The sequence below is a fragment of the Mastigoproctus giganteus genome, chromosome 2, assembly GCF_048544385.1.
Source record: "Mastigoproctus giganteus isolate SK-2022 chromosome 2, ASM4854438v1, whole genome shotgun sequence".
In the NCBI taxonomy this organism is placed as follows: domain Eukaryota; kingdom Metazoa; phylum Arthropoda; class Arachnida; order Uropygi; family Thelyphonidae; genus Mastigoproctus; species Mastigoproctus giganteus.
The window spans coordinates 81,625,189-81,640,147 of NC_143576.1; the positions used below are offsets into that span (position 1 = coordinate 81,625,189).

The 14,959-nt window shown below is 36.5% G+C and overlaps 1 protein-coding gene across 1 annotated transcript in view; it reads left to right on the top strand.

Annotated features, from left to right (window-relative positions):
- The window catches only part of LOC150089365 (DIS3-like exonuclease 1), a 280,186-nt gene that overhangs the window by 201,344 nt on the left and 63,883 nt on the right, over window positions 1-14,959 (top strand). Inside the window, exons 18-19 of the mRNA XM_090389957.1 lie at window positions 188-337; window positions 432-533. Of these exons, the coding sequence (XP_090246083.1) occupies window positions 188-337; window positions 432-533 (252 nt within the window). The remainder of the gene's footprint in view (window positions 1-187; window positions 338-431; window positions 534-14,959) is intronic.

Sequence of the window (14,959 nt, forward strand, 5' to 3'; positions counted from 1 at the left end):
TGTTCTACGTGTCATATTGAGGTAAACTTCTTTTATTTTTTTACAAATATCCATATTTTATTATATCCATGAAATAAACATTTTGGTAGATGATATAGGATGATAATTTCAAAAATCTGTTTTTAGTAGTATTTTTCTTCTTTATATACTGTTTAGTTTTTTTTTTTTTTTTTTTTTTTCCTGTTAGGTATTTCGTTTAGTAACTGTCAGAGCTATGTTTCGAGCAGCATATTTTTGCACTGCTGCTTCGTTGCCAGACAGTTTTCATCATTTTGGTCTTGGATTGGACAGATACACACATTTCACCTCTCCCATTAGAAGGTATGCTGATATACTGGTAAGTTTTTATTCTACTTACAAAGATGAAATATTTGTGGAAGTATTTTTAATAAGATCATTAATCATGATATGAAGTTTGTCATATTTTTTAGGTTCACAGGATTCTCTTAGCCGCTGTTGGTGAAGAAAGCATTAATAACTTATCTGCTAGTGAAGCAGAAACTCTCTGCAATTTGATGAATGAAAAACACTTGGTATGTATAATAAAAAGTTATTTGGCTGGCTTTGCTGAAAGGCAGCTGTGGCTATTTTTATCTGTTTTATATGTTTTTTTTGTTTTTTTTTTTTTTTTCAAAATTATAAACAAGTTGCCTAATCAAAATTCTACAACTGCTTTCAATACTAGGTGAAAAACTGTAGAAGTTTTCTTCAGTTATCAGAAAATATTCAGACATTCACCTTTTTGATTGTAACAGGACAATTGCTTTGCCACTCACTGCTCATTTGGAGAAGTCTGAGTTCAAATTCTGTTGGAAACGAGAAATTTTTAAAGGCCTCTTTAATCAGGACTTTAATTAGCAGATCTCAGGCAGGAGTATGGTTCCCTCCACCCATGAATTATTCCAGGTTTTTTCTGTGTGCACAATGTGCATATTGGCCCATGAGCATGAACTAACACAGAATAATACACACAGTGCAATATGTCTGTAGATACTAATATGCTGTATAAATAATAATAACACCTCACCTTTAAAGAACTTTAAAAAAAGTTTAAGATCATTGTAATGACCATTGCTAAAACAAAACAAAATTGCTTCTCTTTACTTCTGATAATAGTTATTCCTTTGAATAAATCCCACATCAACACACTAATCACTGCCATCCACTGGTTCCTTTACTTGAAGATTCTTAATACACAATGAATCACTGCTGATAATCATATCAAAAATAGTACTTTCTCTTGTCTCTGTAACATGTATTTATATAGAAAGTGGTAATTCAGCAAATCAGAAACATTCTGCTATTAGACATAATTTGTCCAGTCTTTTTTATATTTATTCATACTATTTACTTCCACAACATCAAGCAGAAGTTTATTCCAGTAATAAATTACTCTCTGGCCAAAGGCAAATTTCTGCACATCCAAAGCAAGATACATAAGTGTTAAATTTTATGTGCTGTGAGGTACACAAGATTTGAAATAAATTTTGAAATAAACCTGAAAGCAGAAGTAAAATATAGTATTTTACATAAAAACATGTATATAACATGTTTTTTAATAATATTTATATACATTATAAGAAGAAATAGATGTTCATGCATGTGTTTAAAATTTCATGTGCTTTCATATTAAAGTTCAAAATAGAAAAGAATAAGGGATGCTTTTGTTTTATGTCTAAAACTATATTTTTTTGTAATTTTCAGCAGAATTAATATTTTCTTTTTGTTTTTTTCTTTGAAAATGAAAGGTCTAAAACACAGCATGTTTTAAAAATGTTGATTTTTTTTTATTAAAACTTAAAGTAGTACATACAATTAGTACTGTAATTCTTTAAGAAAAGGTGAAATATTGGTATTGTTTAAATACTATTACAAAAAACTGCCTGTATGCACGAAAGATGTTTTTTGTGTAAACATCTTTGATGAAAATCAGAACCATTTTTTAAAATCGAACAGCTAGAACCAAAATCATGAACAATGTAATGTTTTATGCTCATGCCCGCTACTTACTCTTGAAATCAATTTTAGTGACATTAGCATCATGTTAGCATCATACTTCAGTCCAAAATATTTAGTATGAACGATGTAATGTTTTATTCACATGCCTGCTGCTTACTCTACCGAATAAATCAAATGGGTAATTAGGCTAATAGCCTAATTACCCATTTGATTGTAGCTGCTTGTTGAATAGTATGATTGCAACATTACAAGTATTTGTTTTGTTACAATATGCATTTTCATTACATTCCATTGTTAGGTGCTTAGATGTTTTCATATCAATAATTTTCTGAGTGGTGAAAGAGACTGAATGCCATACTGCTGTAACCTTTGTGTGCAGTGTTACCATCTCACGCTTGTACGTACTCAACAAGAACAAGACGGATCGAGGGATCGGCATTTTGCAGCAACAGATCATTATGATTATGAATGAGCACCCAGAGTTCAACATTGTCGAAATCACAAAAAAACTATCCATCAACATGCTCAACGGTGTCGAGATCACGAGTCAAGAAGCTGCCTAGTACTTACTATGTCAGCCCATGTCGGAGAGCGCTGCGGTGGTAGTTTACATTCCCACTGTTGGGCCAATTGAGCGACAGAGAGTGAAGAAGTCCCATGAAGAGATGAATGAAGAGAACCTTCCAGAGGATTCGTGTGACACGTGGAAAGAGAATCGGTTTGACAAATACAAGAAGGGACCACACCACTTGGATCATGTTATTCTGTCGTGCTTTATCGCAAATTACACATACTGCGCTAAAGAGATCTGTAAGAAACGATAGTATCCATGCATAATATGCTATCGAAACTATGACTTGGCTCAGAATCTTAACAAGTACAAGCACAAGATAGTAACACTGCACATTCCATTTCGCAGTGAGGAAACAGAGGTACTATCACAGATGACGTATGTCAAGATCTACGACGACAATGAAGTGCTCATACTAGAACAGCATAAATTGTATGAGTCGGACTTGGTCAAGACAACGACAATGGTGACCCTGATGAAGCATGCAGTAGTGGCATGTAATGCAAGAAAGCAAATGTATGAGCTTATGCAGCATCAGCCAAAAAAAAAAAAAAAAAAACACACCATTCCCTCCAAATGCCTGTCCAGTTCCTCCTTAAATTTATTTAACCTATCAACTTCCACAACGACAGATGGAAGTTTGTTCCAGCAATTAACCACCTGCTGGCTAAAGGCAAATTTCAGCATATCTATTCTACATCTGTCCTTTCTTAATTTGAATTTATGCCCCCTTAGGTTCATAATCTGAACAAGTGGAAGGATCCCATCAGAATTCAGCGTGCTGAACCCATTCAAGGCCTTATACACCTCAATCAGATCACCGCGCAGGTGCCTAGTCTCCAGCCACTGCAATTTGCAGAACTTAAGCCTCTCTTGATAAGAGGATCCCTTCATTCCCCTCACCAATCTTGTTGCCCTTCTCTGTACACGCTCAAGTAAATCTACATCCTTCCTAAAATGAGGCCTCCAGTACTGTACACAGTACTCAAGGCGTGGCCTGACCATTGCCTTATACAGAGGGATAATCACCTCCTTTTCCCTGCTAGCAAAATTCCTATATATCATTGACAAAACCCCATGACCTGCCCTGGCAGCCTGTCTGCATTGCTCAGAAAACTTCATATCTGACTGCACAATTACTCCCAGGTCTTTTTCATTTTCTACCACCTTAAGTGTAGTACCACACAGTTAGTACATTTCTCTGGCGTTACTTCTACCCACATGTAGTACTTTGCATTTGTCAAGGTTAAACTTCAGTTGCCACTTCTTAGCCCATCTGCCCAAATTATCTAGATCCTGTTGCAGTAGCACACTGCCATTACTGTCATTAACAACCCTGCCAACCTTTGTATCATCTGCAAACTTCGACACTAAGCCTGATATACCTTCATCAATATCATTGATAAATATACAAAACAACAGTGGACCCAACACCGAACCCTGTGGGACTCCACTAATAACATTAGTCCAAGTAATGACCTGCGTAGCCTTGAAGCACGACTGTGAGAAGACCCCTTTCGAAACTTTACAGTCATCCAAACAGCGAGATGAATGAGGATCTAAAGCTTGTCATGCTCAACCGACTCAGTGCAATTACAAAGAAATGTGTAAACATGATGACTAACGAGGACTTCTGCAACTTAATGAGAATGGCCAGTGACAAGCAAAAGATTCTACTTTTGCATGTAATATGGAGTCTGTTATCTCCCAATTGTGAACTGATTCAAATATTCTTGACCGGCCCAGCTGGTTGCGGAAAAATGTTTATGATTTGCCTCTTGATGGAAATATACAACTACCAGTTTGTATTACACAAACTGGTACTGTAATGCCTACATTACATGTACTTCAACTGGTAAAGCTGCTGTTGTGATAGACAGAACTACTGTACACACTGACCTCAAGATACCCATTGTGAGAAATCTGCCTCTATCGGTGGATGTTGCACAACAATAAAAATTGCTATTTAAGTACATCAAAGCGTTAATAATTGATGAAGTCAGTATCATCGGTGCTGAGCTGTTTTCGCAAAGGAGCTACAGTGGGTAGGACATATTCCTAACCGGGGACTTACGTCAGCTACTTCCAGTTCAAGCGACCCCGGTCTATAAACAGATAAAGCAGCGTATCGCCGGCCCCACTCTCTGGTGTGGCATCAAATACTACGAACTTGATCAAGTTATGCAGCAATCAAACGTTCTAATCTGTGTTAACCAAAATCGGTAACAAAGCTAAAAATTAGATCAGAATGAGCAAGAACTTATTGAGCTGTGTTTCTTCGCTGGAGAGGAAGCCAATCACCTCTGCCCAAACAGTATTGACTCTACTTGTGAAATAATTCTGTCAACGAGTACAACCACGCAATACTCAGGGCCACAGAGGAGAAAGTGGAATAAGTCGTGCAAGACATCTTCTTGGGTTGCATGAATGCAGCGCAAGAAGCACATGTTCACCAGAAACTCTATAAAATGTCAATTATTGACACTGGCAGATTACCCTACGAGCTCCCACTGGTCATCTAAAAGCCGTATATCGTCACCACCAATGCAGGATGAGCTGCGAGTATATCGTTGAACAACAACCGCACAATCTGTGCCAAAAGAAATCACTTTCCTCCCGTATCAGCTCGTGCAATGACAGTACATTAGTCACAAGGCAGCACATTCGATACAGTGGTTTACGAGAATGAAACGGCATGAACAGCAGCTGGTTTATGTTGCTCTGTCATGCATAACTGACATCAGTGGACTTTACATTGTCTTGCTGACCAGTAACAAGAGATTCTACTACGGCCTGAGAAATGGTACATCTGCCATCGATCTACAAAATGAGTTTACCAGGCTTGCGATTAATCGGCTACAAACGAGACAGGACAGCTTGCTTGAATTCATCAACAATAGGAAGGAACTCTCAGTTCTCTCACTCAACTGGCAAAGTCTACAGGTGAACCACACCGACACTGTTATACGGCAGTGCCAAATCTTGCTGCTATCTGAGACTTGGTTAGAAAACAATGAGTGTCAGCACCCTGAACTTTAGCATTAGCAGAGGCATTTGATGCAAGAAAGCAAGCTTATGCAGCATCAGCCAAAAAAAAAAAAAAAAAACCACTTCCACTTCACCCCTCTGTTCGTTCAAAATTCCTAACCATTCAATGCTTTATACACCTCTATCAAATCACCTCGCTAGTGCCTAGTCTCCAGACACTGTAATTTGCAAAACTTAAGCCTTTCTTTGTAAGAGCACCCCTTTGTTCCATTCACTAATCTTGTTGCCCTTCTCTGTACTCGTTCCAGCAGCTCTACATCCTTCTTGAAATGAGGCCTCCAGACCTGTATACAGTACTCCAGGTGTGGCCTGACCATTGCCCTATACAAGGGAATAATCACCTCTTTATCCCTGCTAGAAAAATTCCTATATATCATTGACAATACACCATGAGCTACTCTTGCAGCCCGTCTGCACTGCTTAGAGAACTTCATATCTGCCTGCACAACCACTCCCAGGTCCCTTTCATTCTCTACCACTGTCAGTGTAGTACCACAGAGTTGATACGTTGCTCTGGGGTTGCTGTTTCCCATGTGTAGTATTTAACATTTGTCAATGTTAAACTTCATTTGCCACCTCTCAGCCCATCTGCTCAACCTTTCCAGATCCTGTTGCAGCAGCATAGTGTCAGTAGTGTCCTTGACAACCCTGCCTACCTTCGTCTGCAAACTTCGACATTAAACAATAATGGACCCAACACTGAGCCCTGAGGGACTCCACTAATAACATTAGTCCACGACGAGCAGTGTCCATTGATTATCACTCTCTGTCTTCTCCCCCTCAGCCACCCCTTTATCCACAGCAGCAATTTGCCTCCAATGTCACACTGCTCCAATTTGTGCAGCAGTCTTCCATGTGCAACAGTATCAAAAGCCTTTCTAAGATCCAAGTATATAATATCAAAGTTATTCCCTGCATCCAGTTCCTTTGTGACTGCATCATAGTATCCAATCAAATTGGTCAGGCAAGACTTCCCCTTAACAAAACCATGCTGTGTCCGAGCTATAACTGAAGTCTTGTCTAAATGATCCTGCTGTGCTTCTTTAACTAGTGCCTCCATTAATTTTCCTGGAACAGAAGTTAAACTCACAGGTCTATAATTACTTTTGTCAGCCTTTGATCCTCCTTTGTGAATTGGGGTCACATTTGCACATCTCCAGTCTGTGGGTACCTCCCCTGAGTCCAAGGAAGCTCTCATAATTATGGCTAAGGGTTTGCTTACCTCCTCTGCTGCCTCCTTTACTATAACCGGATAGATCCCATCCACCCCGGGTGCCTTTCTTGTGTTTATCTTCAACAATTTCTCCTCCATTTTACTCTCAGTTATTACAAGATTCTCTAGCTTACTGCTAGAGTTGAATACACCTCTGGCTTTCCCCTCGCTAAATAACTCCTCATGTGTGAATGTCGATGCAAAATATTTATTTAGTTTGTTAGCCACCTGAGCAGGATCATCAACAGTTGATCCATCGATATCAAGTGGACCAATCTGATTCATCCCCTTCCCTCTAGAGTTTACATAAGTAAAGAACTCTTTGCTGTTTTTCTTTGCATCCCTTGCCAAAGATTTCTCGTAATCTGCCTTCGCCTGCCTAACCTCCTTTGTAACTTGGTTACAGATCAACTTGTATCTCTCATAGGCTTCTGTGTCATGTGTTAATTTGTATGTATCCCATTCATATTTCTTCTCTGCCATATGCCTCATCAGTTCATCTGACATCCATTTAGGCCTAAACCTTGAACAATATTTCTTAGTTGCTTTGTAAAGCCTAGTAGCTTCCAAGATAAGTTCTTTGAATGCTTCCCATTTTGCATTTGCTGTTGGTAACATCATCAGTTGGTCCCACTGTATAGAATTTAAATACTGTCTCAGTCCATTGTAGTCGCCTTTACGAAAGCAATAACCCTTCCCTTTACCCCTAATGGTAGTTACCTCTTTGAGTAAATCCCACTTCAGCACACTGTGATCACTGCCACCTAGTGGTTCATTTATCTGCAGATTCTTAATGCATGAAGAATCACTGCTGATAATCAAATCAAGAGTATTCCTCCCTCTAGTTGCCTCCCGAACATGCTGATGTAGAAAACAATCATCCAATAAATCCACAAAAGCCTTGCTAGTGTGTGAGTGACCAGCCCCCAAATTCCAATCAATATCTGGGAAATTAAAATCTCCCATTATAAGACTCTCTGATTTACTGGCCCACTCTATTTCCCTATACAGTTTCTTATTATACTCATCAGAGTCATTAGGCCTATAGCACACTTCGATTGCATGGTTTAGTGCAAGCATGAAACCAAACAGACAGCTGGAGTTGCAATATACCACAACAAGAAGGACGAGGGACACATTGTTATGCCATACTTAGAAGTCATCTATCAACAAATGACTGGTCCAACAGTCACTATTCGGCCCGTTGGTGATATATCCACAGCAGAGTGCTTTTTACCCAACGTCTAAGTGATATAGCGGTTGTGTGTATTTCTCCTAACAATGATATACAGGATATAATTGACTTCATTCATTTTGCTTTGCTGCCATATTCAATCCAAGGTGCAGCACTGTCAAAGAAAGATTTACATAAAATACCCATGATCATGAGCAGCGATTTCAATGTTAACTTCAGATTGGAAGAGACGTTTGATCTCACAATGAACACTAATCCTTCAATATCAACTACAAGATTGGGTACATCGATCAACGCTGTTTTTAAGAGGTTTTTAGATATGTTGCAGTTGAAAGTATACGTCCCTTACTTCAGTTATCATAAATCCATTGTATCTTGTCTTCTGCTGAAATTATTGAAATTTTGTCAATGATCAATAAAATATTCACAGTACAATAGCTCTTTTATTTCGTAATCAATATACACTTTCCGGAAATAATGTCATTGACGTCACTTCCGGAAAGTAACTGATGCCAAATTACTGGCCACTTTTGTATATTTTCATGAAGACATATTAAAAAGTGTGTATTTTTAATTTATTGCATTAAACAATATCTAGATGAAATAAATACATATAAAAATAAGCTAGATACTTCTTTATAAGGGTAATGCTACATGAGCATTCAAAATGTGTGTAACATGCATGATCAGTGTGAAAGCACTGTAAATCTAAACTACATGGGCATTTTTGTCAGTCTAAAATGGATTTCGTTCTGATTGTTTGCATGTCAGTATCCTGCATCTATTTAAAAATAAAATCATGGAAGATAAATTGTTTCTGATAGGTTCATCAGTGCTTAGCAGCATTCTAAGTACTTGCTAAGTACTTTTTTCCCATATAAATTTCAATAAATAAAAAGTATCCAGAAAAATTCTTTTCATATTACCATGCGTCAGTACATAGCTTTGAGGTTCTGACTGTTAAAATTGTGAAAACAGATGTCATTGTTTTGTTTACTGACTTCTGTAATCATAATTCTTTTTTTGTTATGCTAGCAGTATTTAAACTGCCTAGTTAGTGCATCTAAAACCAAAACATCTTGCAACAAGTTGCCCTGTTATTGTACTGCTTTCAAACAAATTGCATGATGAAATGTTTTTTTTTAATCTGTTTTTTAGCCATTTATTTAAAGGAGACGACATACTGCCTGATGAGAGATCAGAAAGTCTTGAAAGAGGCTGTCATAACAGTGTTCCATATTTTTAATAAATGGTAGATTAGCCATTTGTTTGAAAGTAGCACAATATCAGGGCAACTTGTTTCAAAGATATTATTGTTATGGCTTTAGATGCATCTGCAACTTAGTATCATATTGCACCAGTGTGTGTATAGACATAATATACAGATCCTTCTGCATGTTGTTTGGGCTAAGAAACTCAAAATAAATCACAGGGGAAAAAACTCTACCTTCTATGGTCAAAATCAGCTAATCACAACCTCAGTCGATGAGACCTTTTAGTAATTTCTCCAGTCTATGATGTGATTCGAATCCAGACTTCTCCAAATGTGTGACAAGTGGCAAAGCCACTATTTTATATTATCATGAAGACACATTAAAAAGTATGTATTTTTAATTTATTGCATTAAACAATATCTAGATGAAACATAAAATAAATAGTATAACAGAAAAGCAAATAACAAAAATTTTGGATTTCTTAATAAATTCTTTAGTATCAGTAAATTGATAAGAGGAGTTTACCTCAATATAGTACGTGGAACACTTCCGTATGATACCCTCCAGAAATTAAAACGGAAAAAACGAAAAAATCGACAACTTACCGGTACATTAAAGTAAAATATAAATAATTAAAGTGAAATATAAATAATTAAATAATCAATTTAACACAATTCAAAATCAATTCAAAACAATTAAAATTCAAATTAACGCAATTAAAAGAATCTAACGAAAATATTCAAAACGATTTTCCTTCCTGAAGCTGACAATGCTTTTCGACCGACTGTCGTGATCACAGGAATGAAAATTATCGAATCAGGCTAAACCTGCAACTTAAATAGTGATTATGTGTCTTCGCGCATGCGCGTGAAGGTCCACGCATCGGAGATCAAATATGGCCGCCGAACATTAACAGAATTCTCGTGTAATTTAATTTCAACGGTTTCTGCAATTAATAGTCGCGTATAATTACGTTGAACGTTAAGTATTTTGGCCTCGTTAAATAAAAAAGTATGTTTTTCGTTAATGGCATGAAAGGCTAATTCTGACGCTGCTGAACGAGAAGCACGAACAGAGGCTTCGTGTTGATTTACACGGATATTAAGAGAAAACCGCGTGGAACCCTGATAAGACGAGTCGCAATCACCGCAAGAAATGTTGTATACAAGATCATTAATTTGTGTTGCGAACGCCGAAAGAACCGAGCGATTGTTCAGTATAGTGTGTAACTTCCGTATAGGCCTAGCTATAATTTTAAATTCGGTATCTTTAAAGAATCTGTTAAGCTGTTTGTGCCACTGTTCAACATATGGGACAGAAATAAAGTATTTTTTGATATTACTATTGTTGATTGGTGCAGTATTTTGTATCCTATCCTTAGCTTGTACCATAATTCGATTTATTGTGTTAATGGGATAACCCCTGTTCAAGAATCTGCTAGTTAATATTTGTATTTCTGAGTCTAAAGCAGAATCCGTCGTTGAATATTTATAGGCATTTAGAAATTGATTAAAGATAATCGATCTTTTGTAGGTGAACGGGTGGTAGCTATTATAATGTAGAAGCATACCGGTGTTAGTGGGTTTTCGATAGATGCTAAATTGTATTTTGTTCGAGTCCCGGGTAAGCGTGAAATTTAGAAAGTTTAATGACTTAGTATCCGTATCTTCCCTTTCCAATGTAAATTTGAGTCTAGAATGAATATTGTTAAACGAATGTAAAATATCTTGGATAGTACTACTATCGGTAATAACTAGAACATCGTCTAAATACCTCCCATAGTATGTGATACGGGGACGAAAAGGTGTCAAATGTATCTGCTCAATCGTTGAGAGATAGATCTCTGACATTAAGCCACTCAGGTTCAAACCCATTGGTAATCCAAAAATTTGTTTATACACCTTGTCTCGAAAGGTGATGTAGTTAGCCTCAACTAATAGTTTAATTAAGTGAAAAATCTCCTTTATAGGCAGCTTCGTATAATTAATCGGTGTCGAGTTTTTATTTAACATATCCCAAATAATATCTAATGTGTATTCAACGTTTACATTCGTATATAATGATGTAACATCTAATGAGAATAAATTGTCATTGTCGCCGAGTTTACAGTCTTTAAGATTATTAAATAATGTATCGTAATTCTTAATCCCAAATTGTATAACCTGTCTAAAAGGTTTTATAATGTTATATACATGTGTGGCTAAGGCTGAAAATGCCGAGTTCCTGTAGGAAACAATAGGTCGAATCGGAAATCCAGGCTTGTGTAATTTTACCTGACCAAAAAGTGCAGGAATATTGTATGTTCTGGACTTCAATTCCTTCAACTGAACCATAGTAATGTAGTCGTTTTTACGATATGTGGTTAACGTTTTATTGTATTGATTTACCAAATTGGTAAACAGTGTCGGGTCCACTTCACAATAAGTGGAGGTATCAGATACAACTGAATCTAACTTATTAATATAATCATGTTTATCTAGTATTACCACTGTATCTCCTTTATCTGCCCTCTGTATAATAATGTCCTTATTTTCTCGAAGTTCTCGTAAAGCTGAACTGTCATGTGTATTCAATTTAGGAAGTCGTGTTTCTTTTATGTTATTCACTACTTGGTTAACTTGTTGAATAAATACATCTTTTTGTGGAACACTACGAAGTCCAAATTCAAAATCAATTACGCATTGTTTTTTTGGCAGCTTTCGAGGTGGTAAATTATAATTTAATCCTTTGGATAAAAGTGAAATCTGGTCCTGCGATAGTGTACACGAGGAAAGATTTGTAACCTGTTTATATGTCGGTTCGTTGGATACTGGGTGAGGGGGTGTTCGTGAACTAGCCGACATATTCTGTGGTAGTGCGTTATGTGTCTGTGGGGGGGATGTCACCCAACTCGTGTGAACTTGGTCGCAGGCTCGCGACAATGTGTTAGAATTCGTATGAACGTGTCTAGAACTATTCGATAATGTTTGCAACTTATTAACGTGTCTGTTTTTTATTTCTGAGGCTTGTGCTTCCCGTCGCAAATCTATGGAGGTCTTCAATACAGACCAATCGTTCGGATGTAGATAATTTTTTAATTTATCGCGAAGCTTCCTAACCTGGGAAAGGTATTTTTGTTTATCCGAATATCGAGATTTTAAGGCAAGCTTAATAATATTACGTGATGTCGCCAGTGATAGTTGTTTTATGCCTGAAATTTTTTGATTTAAATTCACCCTGGCAAACTTCGGAACGATGTTGTTTTGAAGGCAATATTTTAGGAAAGAAATATGGTAACTTTGGGCCGAGTACCTTAGTGTAGATTTAATGTAACTTTGTACCAAGCCATTCAAAAAATCTCCCATAATTGTGTGTATCGATTGTATACTACTGGAGAGACAGGAAGTGAATGAAATAGTCAATAAGAGTATGAAAATTAATTAGATAGTATGAATCAGAGCTGTAATACTCAATATGTTCTACGTTGGTAATAATATTAGTAAATTGATAAGAGGAGTTTACCTCAATATAGTACGTGGAACACTTCCGTATGATACCCTCCAGAAATTAAAACGGAAAAAACGAAAAAATCGACAACTTACCGGTACATTAAAGTAAAATATAAATAATTAAAGTGAAATATAAATAATTAAATAATCAATTTAACACAATTCAAAATCAATTCAAAACAATTAAAATTCAAATTAACGCAATTAAAAGAATCTAACGAAAATATTCAAAACGATTTTCCTTCCTGAAGCTGACAATGCTTTTCGACCGACTGTCGTGATCACAGGAATGAAAATTATCGAATCAGGCTAAACCTGCAACTTAAATAGTGATTATGTGTCTTCGCGCATGCGCGTGAAGGTCCACGCATCGGAGATCAAATATGGCCGCCGAACATTAACAGAATTCTCGTGTAATTTAATTTCAACGGTTTCTGCAATTAATAGTCGCGTATAATTACGTTGAACGTTAAGTATTTTGGCCTCGTTAAATAAAAAAGTATGTTTTTCGTTAATGGCATGAAAGGCTAATTCTGACGCTGCTGAACGAGAAGCACGAACAGAGGCTTCGTGTTGATTTACACGGATATTAAGAGAAAACCGCGTGGAACCCTGATAAGACGAGTCGCAATCACCGCAAGAAATGTTGTATACAAGATCATTAATTTGTGTTGCGAACGCCGAAAGAACCGAGCGATTGTTCAGTATAGTGTGTAACTTCCGTATAGGCCTAGCTATAATTTTAAATTCGGTATCTTTAAAGAATCTGTTAAGCTGTTTGTGCCACTGTTCAACATATGGGACAGAAATAAAGTATTTTTTGATATTACTATTGTTGATTGGTGCAGTATTTTGTATCCTATCCTTAGCTTGTACCATAATTCGATTTATTGTGTTAATGGGATAACCCCTGTTCAAGAATCTGCTAGTTAATATTTGTATTTCTGAGTCTAAAGCAGAATCCGTCGTTGAATATTTATAGGCATTTAGAAATTGATTAAAGATAATCGATCTTTTGTAGGTGAACGGGTGGTAGCTATTATAATGTAGAAGCATACCGGTGTTAGTGGGTTTTCGATAGATGCTAAATTGTATTTTGTTCGAGTCCCGGGTAAGCGTGAAATTTAGAAAGTTTAATGACTTAGTATCCGTATCTTCCCTTTCCAATGTAAATTTGAGTCTAGAATGAATATTGTTAAACGAATGTAAAATATCTTGGATAGTACTACTATCGGTAATAACTAGAACATCGTCTAAATACCTCCCATAGTATGTGATACGGGGACGAAAAGGTGTCAAATGTATCTGCTCAATCGTTGAGAGATAGATCTCTGACATTAAGCCACTCAGGTTCAAACCCATTGGTAATCCAAAAATTTGTTTATACACCTTGTCTCGAAAGGTGATGTAGTTAGCCTCAACTAATAGTTTAATTAAGTGAAAAATCTCCTTTATAGGCAGCTTCGTATAATTAATCGGTGTCGAGTTTTTATTTAACATATCCCAAATAATATCTAATGTGTATTCAACGTTTACATTCGTATATAATGATGTAACATCTAATGAGAATAAATTGTCATTGTCGCCGAGTTTACAGTCTTTAAGATTATTAAATAATGTATCGTAATTCTTAATCCCAAATTGTATAACCTGTCTAAAAGGTTTTATAATGTTATATACATGTGTGGCTAAGGCTGAAAATGCCGAGTTCCTGTAGGAAACAATAGGTCGAATCGGAAATCCAGGCTTGTGTAATTTTACCTGACCAAAAAGTGCAGGAATATTGTATGTTCTGGACTTCAATTCCTTCAACTGAACCATAGTAATGTAGTCGTTTTTACGATATGTGGTTAACGTTTTATTGTATTGATTTACCAAATTGGTAAACAGTGTCGGGTCCACTTCACAATAAGTGGAGGTATCAGATACAACTGAATCTAACTTATTAATATAATCATGTTTATCTAGTATTACCACTGTATCTCCTTTATCTGCCCTCTGTATAATAATGTCCTTATTTTCTCGAAGTTCTCGTAAAGCTGAACTGTCATGTGTATTCAATTTAGGAAGTCGTGTTTCTTTTATGTTATTCACTACTTGGTTAACTTGTTGAATAAATACATCTTTTTGTGGAACACTACGAAGTCCAAATTCAAAATCAATTACGCATTGTTTTTTTGGCAGCTTTCGAGGTGGTAAATTATAATTTAATCCTTTGGATAAAAGTGAAATCTGGTCCTGCGATAGTGTACACGAGGAAAGATTTGTAAC